Below are 13554 nucleotides of genomic sequence, written 5' to 3' on the forward strand. Positions count from 1 at the left end.
TAAAACCTATATTTATCAGTATAGATGAAACTTGGATGTCAGCATCTGTGTAGAGGAAAGGATATGAACCGCTGCATTTTTTGGACTTACATGTGTTTGAAACATGTCCTTTCAATTCCGCACCAAAGAGTCAGGTGCTAATTTTAGGAATGAGTGTTCCAAACTCAAGACTGTTAAAGGACTGAAATTCCATCAATAAAACAATGTCGCTTTTTTCCCCTTTAATGTAAGATATGCTCTCAAAAGATTCGTTTTAGCGTTCCTTTGACAGTATACAATCCCGTTTGACCCCATATCGACCACATTACTATATATATATATATATATATATATATATATATATATATATATATATATATATATATATATATATATATATATATATCTGAATGAGCTTAATGATAGGTTGAGGTATACATAATAATTAATTGAGCTTTTTTAACTTGTATCTAACTGTGACAGTAAACATACCACTGAGCAGTTATCTGACAGGTCAATTATGTTCCAGTTTTTTTTTCTTCATGCATTATCTTTATCTTGCTTTTCGCGAATTTATTGCATCAAGCTCAAAGTCTGAATATATTTACAGTCTAAAACTTTAACATAGAGAATAATCAGATACATTTTGGGATTGTTTTAAAAACTTAGGTCCAGCTCCGTTACTGTCATATTTGAATCACGTAAATGCATTCCATGTACAGTTTCTGATTTGAAGAGGGGTGGGGTGGAGGTGCTGACTTTGACTTTCCAGGACCTTATCTATAGGGGTATAACTGGCCGTTTTGGAAACCATATCTTTCGGTACCAGTCATAGTTTTCAGGATGTAGGTCCCCCTCCTACAAGAATATGCAGATTATCCATAAAGCTTAATGTTTTCCATTGCAAATAACATTGTTAGCGTTTGTTTTTTGTGGTTTTTTTTTCTTCTTGTAGGTGCTGAAAGCAAGAAAGAGACTGATACGCACACTTCAGAGGACGTCCTGGTTAAAAAACCAGCCCCAGGCGGTGATGATAAGCGACGGAGCGCCACGAATCTCCCACAAGTTCAAAAATCGGTCATAGAGATTCTGTATCCAAACACTTCCACAGGAAAAATAATTGCGGACCACAAAAAAGGACAGGTACGCGGTACTTCCCACACATCCAGAGAAGGAATTCGAAAGGAGTCTTCGAAAGCAATTGAAATTGGAAGACAACGAACTTCTGACCATTATCTGAGAGAAACCTTAAAGGGATCGGAGGAGCAGATAGCGGAGTCAAAATCAATTATAAAAACTCCATCAGAACCGGCTGTAAAATCTATATCGCAACCAATCGTGAAAGTTCCGTCAGATACTTTTGCTCCACTAGCACTAAATGTCAAGGCTCCATCACAGCTAGTTGTGAAAAATCCATCACCACCAGCCGTGAAAGTTCCATCACAATCAGCTGTAAAAGATAAACCACATTCAGTTATTCCACATACGTCCATTGAACCATCAGCAGGTAAAGAACAAGAGGAGCAGGCTGGAGCTGAAGTCGTACTAATAGATGTTCAGAAGGAAGTTGCTTATGTATCAAATCAAGTCGTACTAACTGAATCAATACCAGCTACAAAGTCTCCGTCACAACCAACCGTGAAAGTTTCGTCAGATACATTTGCATCGCAGGCACCGATTATCAAGGCTTCATCACACCTAGTTGTGAAATCTCCATCACAACCCGTCCTGAAAGTTTCTTCACAATCAACTGTGAAAGTTCCTTCCCATTCATTTGTTCCTCCGGAGAACGTTGAACCATCAGCAGGTACAGAACAGGAGGTGCCGGCTAAGGAGACAATCACACAAATAGATGCTCAGGGAGAAGTTGCACATGTGTCACAACAGCAGATAGCTGAATCAATACCAACTTCGAAAGCTCCATCTCAAGTAACCGTAAAATTTCGATCAGAATCATTGTCACAACAATCGCTGATTGGGAAGGCTCCATCGCAGCTAGTTGTGCAAGCTCCATCACAAATAGTTGTGAAATCTCTATCACAACAAGCCGTTAAAGTTCCTTCACAATCAACTGTGAAAGCTTCAGTGCATTCAATTGTTTCACAGGCACCCATTGAACCATCAGCAGATAGAGAACAGGAGGCGCCAGCTGAAAAGACAGTCGTACAAACAGAAACTGACAGAGAAGTTTCACATGTATCACAAGAGCAGATAGTCGAATCAGTACTTGCTAAGAAATCTCCCTCACAACCAGTTGTGAATGCTCCTTCACAACAGCTTGTAAAAGTATCATCTGAGTCACTCATAAAATCTCCATCTCAGCCAGCCGTTAAAACTCCATCACAACTAGCTGTGAAATCTTCATCCCAGCCAGTCGTGAAAACTTCACAGGCTACTGTGAACGTTACATCACAGCCAGTTGCTCCACAGGAACCCCTTGAAGCAACAGCAGGTAGAGAACTCGAGGAACCTGCTGAAGAGATAGTCATAAAAGCGGAGGTTCAGAGAGAAATCGCACAGGTGTCACATCAGCAGATAGCTGAATCAATTTCAACTGTAAAAGCTCAATCACAACTAGTTGTGGAAGCTATATCACAGTCAGTTATAAAAACTCCATCGCAGCCAGCAGTGAAAGCTTCAGCACAACAAATTGGGAAAGTTCCATCGCTACCAACTGTGAAAGTTCCATCACATTCAGTTGTTAAACCTTCATCACAACCAACGGTGAAAGCTTCATCACAATTAGTAGTAAAACTTTCACAGCCAGATGTGAACGTTCTAGCACAACCAGTAGCTTCATATCCACCGGTTGAATCAGCAGAAGATAGAGAACTTGAGGAGTCAGCTAAAGAGACAGTCGTTCAAACAGAGGTTCAGAAGGATATTGCACAGGTGTCACAGCAGCAGATTGCTGAATCAGTACCAACTGTGAAAACTCCATCACAGCCAGTTGTCAAAGCTCTATCACAGCCAGTTATAAAGGTTCCTTCGCAGCCAGCGGTGAAAGCTTCATCACAGCAAATTGTGAAAGTTCCATCACATTCAGTTGTTAAACCTTCATCACAACCAACGGTGAAAGCTCCATCACAATTAGTAGTAAAACTTTCACAGCCAGATGTGAAAGTTCTAGCACAACCAGTAGCTTCATATCCACCGGTTGAATCAGCAGAAGATAGAGAACTTGAGGAGTCAGCTAAAGAGACAGTCGTTCAAATAGAGGTTCGGAAGGATATTGCACAGGTGTCACAGCAGCAGATTGCTGAATCAATACCAACTGTGAAAACAACATCACAGCCAGTTGTCAAAGCTCTATCACAGCCAGTTATAAAGGTTCCTTCGCAGCCAGCAGTGAAAGCTTCATCACAGCAAATTGTGAAAGTTTCATCACATTCAGTTGTTAAAGCTCCATCACAACCAGTTGTCAAAGCTCCATCACAAACAGCCGTAAAAACTTCACATCCAAATGTGAAAGTTCCATCACAGTCAGTTGCTTTACAGGCTCTGGATAATCCAACAGCAGGTAGAGAACCTAAAGAGACAACCGTACCAACCGAGGTACAGAGGAAAGTCGCACAAGTGTCACATCAGCAGATAGTTGAATCAATTCCAACTGCGAAAACACCATCACAACCAGTTGTAAAAGTTCTGTCACAGCCAATTGTAAAATCTCCATCACGGCCAGCTGTGAAAGTTTCATCACATTCAGTTGTTAAAGCTCCATCACAACCAACAGTGAAAGCTCCATCACAACCAACTGTGAAAATTTCACAACCAGCTGTAAAGGTTTCATCACAACGAATTGCTCCACGGGCGCCAGTTGAACCAACAAAAGACAGAGAACTCGAGGAGCCAGCTAAAGAGACAGACTTACAAGCAGACGTTCAGCGGGAAGTCGCGCATGTGTCACAGCAACAGATAGCTGAATCAATACCGACTGCAAAAGTTCCATCACAACCGGTTCTGAAAACTCTTTCACAGCCAGTTGTAAAATCTCCATCACGGCCAACCGTTAAAGCATCATCACAACATATTGTAAAGGTTCCATCACTACCAACTGTGAAAGTTCCATCACATTCAGTTGTTAAAGCTCCATCACAACCAATTGTGAAGGCTCCATCACAACCAACTGTGAAAGTTTCATCACAGCTAGTTGAGCCATCAGCAGGTAGAGAAATGGATGAACCAGGTAAAGAGACAGTGCCACGAGTAGAGGTTCAGAGGGAAATTGCGCAGGTGTCACAGCAGCAGATAGCTGAATCAATGCCAGATGGGAATGTTCCATCACAGCTAGTTGTTAAAGCTCCACAGTCAGCCATGGAAGTTCCATCACAACCAGCTGTGAAGGTTCCTTCATACCTGATCGATTCACTAGAGACCATGGAACTATCAGCAGGTAAAAGACAGGTGGAACCAGCCGATAAGACCTTCACGCAAACAGAGGAGTCACTTGGAAGCGATCTCTCAGCACAACCAATGGAGGAGACCCAACCATTAAACGTAACGGAAGTTGAGAGTGACATGAAGGCTGAGGAGATTGCAGAGTCACCACTAGATAAGCCTGTTATAATATCCATTCAAGTTCCCGTGGCAGAGGCAGAAGCACCAGCTTATGAGCCGAAAGCTGAGTCTGACTTCGTAAAGTGGACTGAACAGACACTAGCTGAAACAATGGAGGATATCGCGATACCAGAGGTCACGCCAACAGGAGATGAAGAAACAAAAGTATTTGATGCAGATATTGACCTTACGTTTGAAGCTGAAACTGTATCTTCACTAGTTGCAATAAAAGCCGAGGCTGAGGGAGAAAAAGAAGAACCAGTGCATATTGAGGTTGATAGAGAAGAACAAAAAGAGCCTATTATTGATGGTGACCCTCCCACTGGTGAACCTCAGGCTCCCACATTAAGGGATCAGGCTAATGAAACTGAGGTTCCTGTTCCTCAGGCATTAGCTGAAGGATCAGGACAGGAAACATCTTTACAGAAAACAGAAGCTAACGAATCAGAGATACCCGTATCCCATGTAGCAACTGAAGAAGATTCCGCTTCCTTGCAGGAAGTACACTGTAAAGAACTCATGGATTCGCCCCATTTATCTCCTGAAGAAGCATATGCTCCATTAGAGGAAGCCAGCGCTAACGAACCTGCCGAACAATCCCAGGCTACTGAAGCGTTTGTTAAAGAACCTGAAACTGTATTTCCCAAATCATCTGCTGAAGAACTCGAGGAAGAACTGTCAGAAACATCTAAGGTTGTAGTTTGCCATAGAAGGCTATCTATAGAACCCAATACTATAGAAGTTGAGGGTCAGTCAGAAGTGTCTGAAACATATAATGATGCTGTTTGTCAAAGAAGGCTATCTATAGATCCCACTACTACAGAAGCTGAGGATCAAGTAGAAGTATCCGAAATATCAAAGGTTACTGATGGTCCAAGAAGGCTATCTATAGATCAAACCGCTACAGAAGTGGAGGGTGAAGTAGAAGTGTCTGAAACATCTACGGATTCTGTTTGTCAAGGAAGGCTACCTTTAGAAGCTGAAATTCAAGAAGATGCGGCTGAAACATGTGAGGTTGCTGTTTGCCAAAGAAGGCTATCTATCGATCCCGCTATTACAGAAGCTGAGGCTGAAGCAGAAGTGTCTGAAGACCCCTCCAATGCTGCTGTTTGCCAAACAAAGCTACCAATAGAATCCACTAATACAGAAGCTGAGAATCAGGCAGAATTGTCTGAAACCCCCTCTAAGAAACCAGAACTTCAAGGTCCACAGCCATCCACTGAAGAACTGGTTGCTCAGGCAGAGATATCTGAAACTCCTGTTGAAGAACCCATTGTCCCCATGGAGGAACGTGAAGGTTATGTCTCCAACGTACCAGCTGAGAACGAGCAGGGTTACATGCAGGAAACATTTCCTCAAGAGTCTGAACTTCCTGCTTCCCAAGCATCATTAAAAGAATCAACAAGTACTGCACCTGTGATGGAAACTTCTTCACAAGAACACGAGTCACTTGCTTCTAAGGTACCTTCTGAAGAACTACAAGCGCCTGTAATGAAGACATGCTCAAAAGAACCAGAGGCTTTTCCTCCCTTAGAAGAACCTCTTTCACTTGCTCTGGAAGTTCCTTCTGAAGAACCCCAGGTCTCCTCTCAAGCATCTGAACTTCCTGCTAACGAAACCGAAGCTCCGATTCACAGTGTTGAAGTATAAATCGAGGAACCTCACACCTCTACACAAGCAACAACAAGAAGCTTATTTTGCAACTTGTATATGTGGAAATATCTTGCTCATACCTCAGAATTACAGAATAATGTTCATCCATAAGATATAATCATTTTTAATATATTTATGTGCAGGTTCTTATCCAGAAATCCATTGCAACCTTTCAGATGCAATGTCTGATTTACTGATCAATGTTTATTATTTCATTGTAAGACACTGGCCAGTTAGTCTTTAACCAAAAGAACACTCTTTCATTCTTAGCTTTAGTGATTTTAATCTTTTTATTTACTTTGATGATGTGAAAATTACTTTTTAAATATTTGTTTTCCCAAATCATTATCATTTGGAGATTAAGTACTCTAGGACACCTTGAACAGGAGCACACACGTTATCAAAATGTTTTCCTTCATGATCTTATCAATATTATAATTTCATTCTGATGTCCAAGTTAAATTTGTTATATTTAGTTAAAACAAAAAGCCTTTTCTTTGAGAAGTGCATCATAATTTTTACATTTGTCTTTCCCTTTTGTTTTAAGTTGATGTTTAGTCTGTGGTTCTCAGCTGCTTATATATTAACATATATACACAATTTATTTTAATTTTGATCAATAAAGACTGTGATTTATCTTATAGTAAGTAATTAGGCTTTATCAACAATACCCACCTAAATAGCACATTTCAGCCCTTTTTAAATACACAAGCACATACATACATACATACATACATACATACATACCTAACAGGGCCGTATCGGTACCCCCAGGCTATTAAAAAAAATTAACCTTTCGAGGAAAGTCATCGCCGTCTTGAAAAGTTTTTGGGAAAAAATAATACTTGACCTGATCTGGTTATGTGTGCATACATACATACAGACATGGAATCCATTTGGCCTAGGATCTGGGTATGACTTTATCTCCCCCTGAAGAAGAAAAAATTATCCACCACATCAAAAAACTCATGCTGGCATGACTCTCCTTCCTGAGACGTTAGTAACATTCTCTGAGATTTTGTTGTCTAATATATTCATATATATGTAAACTAATAAAAGGACTGTTAACTCTTGTTCACACAAGCTGACCTTTTCATTCTGAAAAAACCTGTATCAGAATAGTGGGACTTCATCTTTAATTCCGATACAATCAAAATATATTGCTAGATGCTAGATTATATCATTAATATATAATAGAAATTAAAGAAGACGGTCACCTTTAACGCCTTGACGACAAGAACTCATTATTTAACAAGTCTGTTGTAAAATTATGTACATATAAGACTTCTATCAATGTTAAAAATTCACAAACAAATGCCAGATCATTTAATTGATATACATATATGTCACTCATTAATGAACTCAACGAAATGTTGATAATACATACATACAATAGCAAACTCAATCAAAGCCATGGGCTTTCGCAGGTTTATTGTGTAGTACACAGGCTTTGAGTAAATAGACGCAGACTTGATTTGGCGCCCTTTTCAAATGTTTCCCCCCCCCCCCAAAAAAAAAAATAATAAATAAATAAAAACAAATACATGTATATAAATCTAGGTTTGAGGGAATATGTAAAACAAATTTAAACCGGAGCGGTCTGCCTTGTAGGTTTAGTTGTGGAGTAAGATGTGCGCTTAACATTGGTAAAGGTTCTCGTGCATGAAACTGTCTAAATCTGTTAAAGTTGGGGATGGTGTCACATTCAGTCATCGGCTTATAATAATCACATTATGGGTATAAGAGTAGTGAAGGGATGGGGGCGATATACGGACAATGGGAAAATACATTACAGACCCCCACCCCACCCCGGTCTGTATACGGACAATGGAAAACCCAGTCTAAGTCAAAAAGGTCTTGGGCTTGTATAGGGACAAAAGGTTGGAGTTATATACGGGCAATAGGAATGGAACAGGGAAGGTGATGTCACATTGCTGAAGATTAGTAACAATGTTGCAAGGAGCTGATCTCGATCAAACAGCTGGGTAAAAAAAAAAAAAAAAAAAAAAAAAAAAAACTAGAACGCTTGGCGGGAACGGGACTGGCGGGACAGACACAGAGATAACACATGCAGTATACAAACACAAACAGCTATACACCTGACTAAAAATCATAGGCAAGAAAGCAAATGTTTTCGAGGCATAATGAACTCTCTTCAAACAGCCTTGTCTCTCCACATAAATTCTTCTTTTCCAAATGTTCGTATCGGTGATCCGGATAATTGTCCATGATGATCTGACGTACATGGGTAAGTCAGTACAGAACAGCATTGATGATACGAGAGTAGATGATTCAACATGAATCCACATCTTATGACGAGAACCAATCCAAATGCGTTACAAAATTCAGTCACAACACGGACTGTCATCCAATCCAAAGAGAGCAGTCCGTTATATCACATTCCATATATATATATATATATATATATATATATATATATATATATATATATATATATATATATATATATATATATATATATATATGCGCTATATTCTGTGCGCATTGAGGGGCCCCGAGTAGATGAGTGGTCTAAAGCGCTCGCCGTTACGGATCACTGCAATCTCACCTCTGTCTGCGTGAGTTCGAGTCTCAGCCTCGGCTAACGTTGATACGTGAGAAAGCCTGCCAGTAGCTTCTCGTGGGTCGGTGGTTCTTCCCGGGTTTTTCCAGGGTTCTTCCTCCACTAATTATACTGGCCGCCATGTAAAGCCTATCTTGTGCTGAAAAATGGCGTTAAACCCTACAACAACAACAACTGTGTGCAGTGAATCCATGCGACACAGTTTTCAAACATTCGTTAATCTGTTTATCGTCGGCAATTACGCTCTTGGGATTACCTGATATCAGCTCGCGTGTAGAGAATCTTTATTTTGTAATCTTGTATAAAATTCTTACAAGGACCTCGGGTAACCTTTAATTTCATTTATTTTCACATATTTCATTTTATTTTATATTCATAGCGTACGTTTTTGCTATATTTTGTTTAAATTTACTTTGTTTGATTTTGGAAACTGTAGGGTTTAATTCCTTTCACAAACAGTGGGTAATTTTGTTCTTCTTCTCCAAGCCCAAAATGTCCGTGTTAGCTCACGCAAAATAGGCGAAGATAAAGGACTTTTTCCCCACAGACTTGAGAAATAACAACAATGGAAGATTACTACTGGCATACAGGTCGCCAGGATGCCAGGTCCTGGACTGCACTAACTTCAGCGAAGCAGAAAGACCAAGGCCAGCCGAACTACTACGATACTTGGTAGCGAAAGGAATAAAAACAAGCGACATCAAGGTACTACAAAACGGGGGTAGAGGCCTCTTCTTATTTGCCAAAGGAGATGTACCTCTTTACAGGAAAGATCAATCGATAGAATTTAGAGGGCAGACCGTGAAAATATACGCTCCGCCGCCCCTAATCAAAAATATAGGAGAGAAAGCAGTGGACGTGCACTTCACAGGATTATCATTAGAAATACCAACCGTAGAGCTCCAGAACAAAATACAGAGGACACATACTGGGGATTTCCCTCAGTGTACACTGGAGCCAAGAAAATTCCACCATTCTTTTACATCATGGGTTTTCTAATTAAAACCTGGTACAAGGGTTGCCAAAACCAGAGGCAATGCTACAAGTGTGGGAACACCGGCCATCTGGCCAAGGACTGCCAGCAACAAGTACAGCAACAGGGCGCACAGGAGGCGCCTTCAAACACAGCTCCAAAATCATATGCAGCTGTTCTAACAAACACAACGCCCAAGATAATAACTATAGAGCCGGAGAGTATGCTAGAAACTGTTCCAGAACCAGAACAGGAAATGCAGACCCCAAATGACGAAACCGAGAAATGGGAATCAGCTGACCAGACTAGTTCAGCTGAGAAAAAGAAGGCGAAAGCAAGAATCAAGACAAATACAGAAGAAAAGAGGAGAAATTGATGGGGAAAACCCGCTCCCTTCTATGTTATAGAAGAGCCAAACTTCCCAGAAAGTTCAAATAGCTTAGAACAGACACCAGACAATACCCAAACCAGTCTAGAAATTTCAAGAATAGAGGAGACGATAGCTACGGAAGAACAACATGTAGAAGTGGAAACGAAAACAGCACCCAAAATAGGACAGACCGAAACACCAGTGGCTACACAAAAAAGGAAAAGAATGGCTTCTATGACAAGAACACCTTCCGAAGCTGAAATCACTGAGTTCATAAAAGAATGCAAATCACCACGGGAAAGAGAATCCAGGAAAGACACAAAAGAAAAAGAACAATTAAGAACAATAAGTCTCAATAGAGACGACAAAAGAAGGATCATTACCATAGAAGAGTACAATCTAAACTTGAAAATAACAATCTAAATAATCCATATAATGTAAAAACAACAGTTTTTGTTTTAAATAACAACCTAAGAACTAAATAAAAAACTTAATTACCAATTTCATAGTCGAGATGGATCTAAAATTGAAAATATTGTCCAAGGAAGAAATGTCCCGATTTAGTCCGTTGCGAACCCCTCACGATGTGTGATGCCTGTCATCAAGTTGATACGACGTAAAGACACTCGGTGGTGACGTGTTCCAGCATAAAAAGGACTTCATGCAAAAAATGGGAATCATTGGTTTTATGCTCATGAAGACCCAAAGATGTTGCCCCAGAAGTCATCCCTCTTCTAAACCCAAAAGAAAGGAAAGGACTGCCTCCTCGTTTAGTCAAACATGGGGACATGTCCGTCCTGTCCAAATCTTCACCATCCATGCGAGAGAAAAAAACACTCACTCAAACCACCTCCAAAGATGCCATCGTTATCGTGAGCGAATGTTCTTTGAACGTCTTGAAAGGCACGATGCTTTTGTCTAAACACCAGAAAAAATGCTTAGCCAAACATCGTCGCATTCTTCGCCAAATGGTTCTAAGAAAATCCCCATTCGTCTAAAGAAAAAGATGTTAGTAAAACGCGGAGAATTTTGCCTCTTGTTTTGGGCGTTGATGAAAGGAGTATTGGGAACAATTCTGGGAGGACTCGTATGAGCATGATTTAAACGACCAAGAAGATAAAAGGGACCTCTGGAGTCCAACAATCTTAGATGTGAGCGATGAAATCGAATGGAAGGACGAAAACTAGCTTTAGTGCCTTACAAACGATGGATGGAATACCATCGTTGGTAAGAACAACGGACTCCGCATTTGCCTTCCAATCCGAATTCGACAGACATGTCCCAGTTACAACACGAACTGCAGTCGTTGATGGATCGCAACGATTTGTCCAAAACAGAAAAATCGCAAAAATATGGTTAACTCAGCAGCAGCAGGAGCCAGACAGAGGTTTTGTCGACTGCCGTGTAGACACAAAAGAGTTCTGATTCTCTTTTCGAAGAAGCAGAGCCTGGCCTGTGGGAAAACCTTCCGGCAGACGGGGACGCAATCTTAGATAATAAAAGATTGCCATAACTCACTGGGAACAAAATAACAGCCCTTTTCAGTGCTACGCCAATACTCTATGAAAGTGATACTAATTCGATTGCCAATGTTGAGTTATAAAAAAAATCCACAGAAGTGTGACTATAAGCACTTCGTTTGTTTGACTTTGTTAGAAGTGTGTTTATAAGCACATGGTTTCCGTAGCTTGTCAAATAGTCAGTGGGTTTGTAATTGTAATTAGTGTTTGTAAGTAAAAAGTGAGTGAGTGTTTTAAGTCCGCGAGATCCATGTTTCTTAGGTAATTATATGGGCAATGTAAGTTTTGGTGACGGGATGTTTTCCTTCACGTCCGTGCTTGACAAATATAAAGGGATCGCTCGTCAGTCTGGCTACCCATTGTTGATTCATCAACTGTGAATAATGAGCAGCAGACTCGCAAAACTGATGGAACTCCAGATACACCTGGAATATGCCAGGCGACTCCTGGAGGCCATAGCCGAGGAGGCCAGGAGAGTGAAGGAAGAGGAGGACAGAAAAATAATGAAGAGGAGGAAATGGAAAAAAAACCATCCCACCTCACGTAAGGTATAAGGAGGCCACAACATCCAAGAGTGTGAAATAGAAGAAGACAGAGGGAAGTTTTCACTATCCCTGAGAGTGAAGACTGGGAGAGAGAAGGAAATCAATCCCCCTTAGCGCTCCCAACCACAACGGTGATTTGAGAGAACGATTGGAGTCGTCGTTGTATCTGTGGTGCCAGGCCTGGGAGATGTCACCATTAGCCAGGTGTGTCTGGAGTTCTAAAAAAAAGCCATTTTCAGGGCTATCCAAAGCTCAAGTAAAGATACACTATTCAAGTTGCCAATTTGTGTGAATGTGGAGTAGTGTGATTATAAACACTCACTCTTTTACTGATGTGATTGTGTGTGTGTGTGTGTGTGTGTGTGTGAACTCACCTTGGTTTGTGTGAATAGTAGAGTGTGTTTGCGTAAGTGCGCATACGTTTGTGTGGATAGTAGAAGTGTGTGCTTGGATAAGTTAGCATACACTTGTGTGGATATTAGATTTGGGGGGTTTGTAAGCGTACGTGTACGTTTGTGTGGATAGTAGAGCGTGCGGTTTTTCCTTCCCTTCTGTGTGGATTGTATATTTGTTGTTTGTTTTTGTTGTTTTTTTCTCCTTCCAGTGGGTGGATAGTATATTTTGGTTTTGTGGTTAGTAGAATAAGGATTTGTTTTTATCCTTCCCGTGTGTGGATAGTATAATTTGATTTGCTTTTGCTCCTCACCCTTGTGTGAATAGTATATTTGTGGTTTGTTTCTGCTCCTCACCTTTTTGTTGATAGTATATTTTTGGTTTGTGGATAGTAGAGTAAGGGTTTGTTTTTTCTCTTTCCCGTGTGTGGATAGTAGAAAATATGTAAAGTGAGTTTAATGGATGTTTTCCTTCACGTCCGTGCTTTGAAATCCAAAATAATCTAAACAAAAATAGGGAAATGGGCAGATAATTGAGGGTTCAAACTATCTCACGAAAAAACATTGCAGTCCTTTTCTCCCCCAAAGGTCAAATCAAATTGAAATACCCTACGCTTACCATACAAAATAAAACCATTAAATTTGTTAAAGTTGGTAGATTTCTAGGTATGTACTATGGCGAATATCTAAACTAGAGACATCATATAGACCAAATAGTTAACACATGCAATAAGGATCTAAACTTACTTAAAAAACTTAAAGGGACCACATGGGGATCCAACCAGGAAACTATTAACACTATACAGGGCGTTAATAAGATCTAAACTAGAAGGTGGGTGTCAAATATATAACCCGGCACCTCACAAACAGCTTAAGAAATTAGACACGATTCAAAGAAAAGCACTAATAAGATGAACAGGCACTCTGCCGTCTGCATCCCTAGCCGACCTCCAAATACTAACTGGAGAATTACCTATGTAC

At 40.4% G+C, this 13554-nt stretch overlaps 1 protein-coding gene across 1 annotated transcript in view; it reads left to right on the top strand.

Annotated features, from left to right (window-relative positions):
- The window catches only part of LOC149794350 (uncharacterized), a 34433-nt gene extending 27601 nt beyond the window's left edge, over window positions 1-6832 (top strand). The window contains exon 4 of the mRNA XM_089968505.1: window positions 935-6832. Coding sequence (XP_089824631.1) covers window positions 935-6186 — 5252 coding nt within the window. The 3' untranslated portion in view covers window positions 6187-6832. The remainder of the gene's footprint in view (window positions 1-934) is intronic.
- The last annotated feature ends 6722 nt before the right edge of the window (window positions 6833-13554 follow it).

This window comes from Sinohyriopsis cumingii, chromosome 8, assembly GCF_028554795.1.
Source record: "Sinohyriopsis cumingii isolate HCF-2022 chromosome 8, ASM2855479v2, whole genome shotgun sequence".
NCBI lineage: Eukaryota > Metazoa > Mollusca > Bivalvia > Unionida > Unionidae > Sinohyriopsis > Sinohyriopsis cumingii.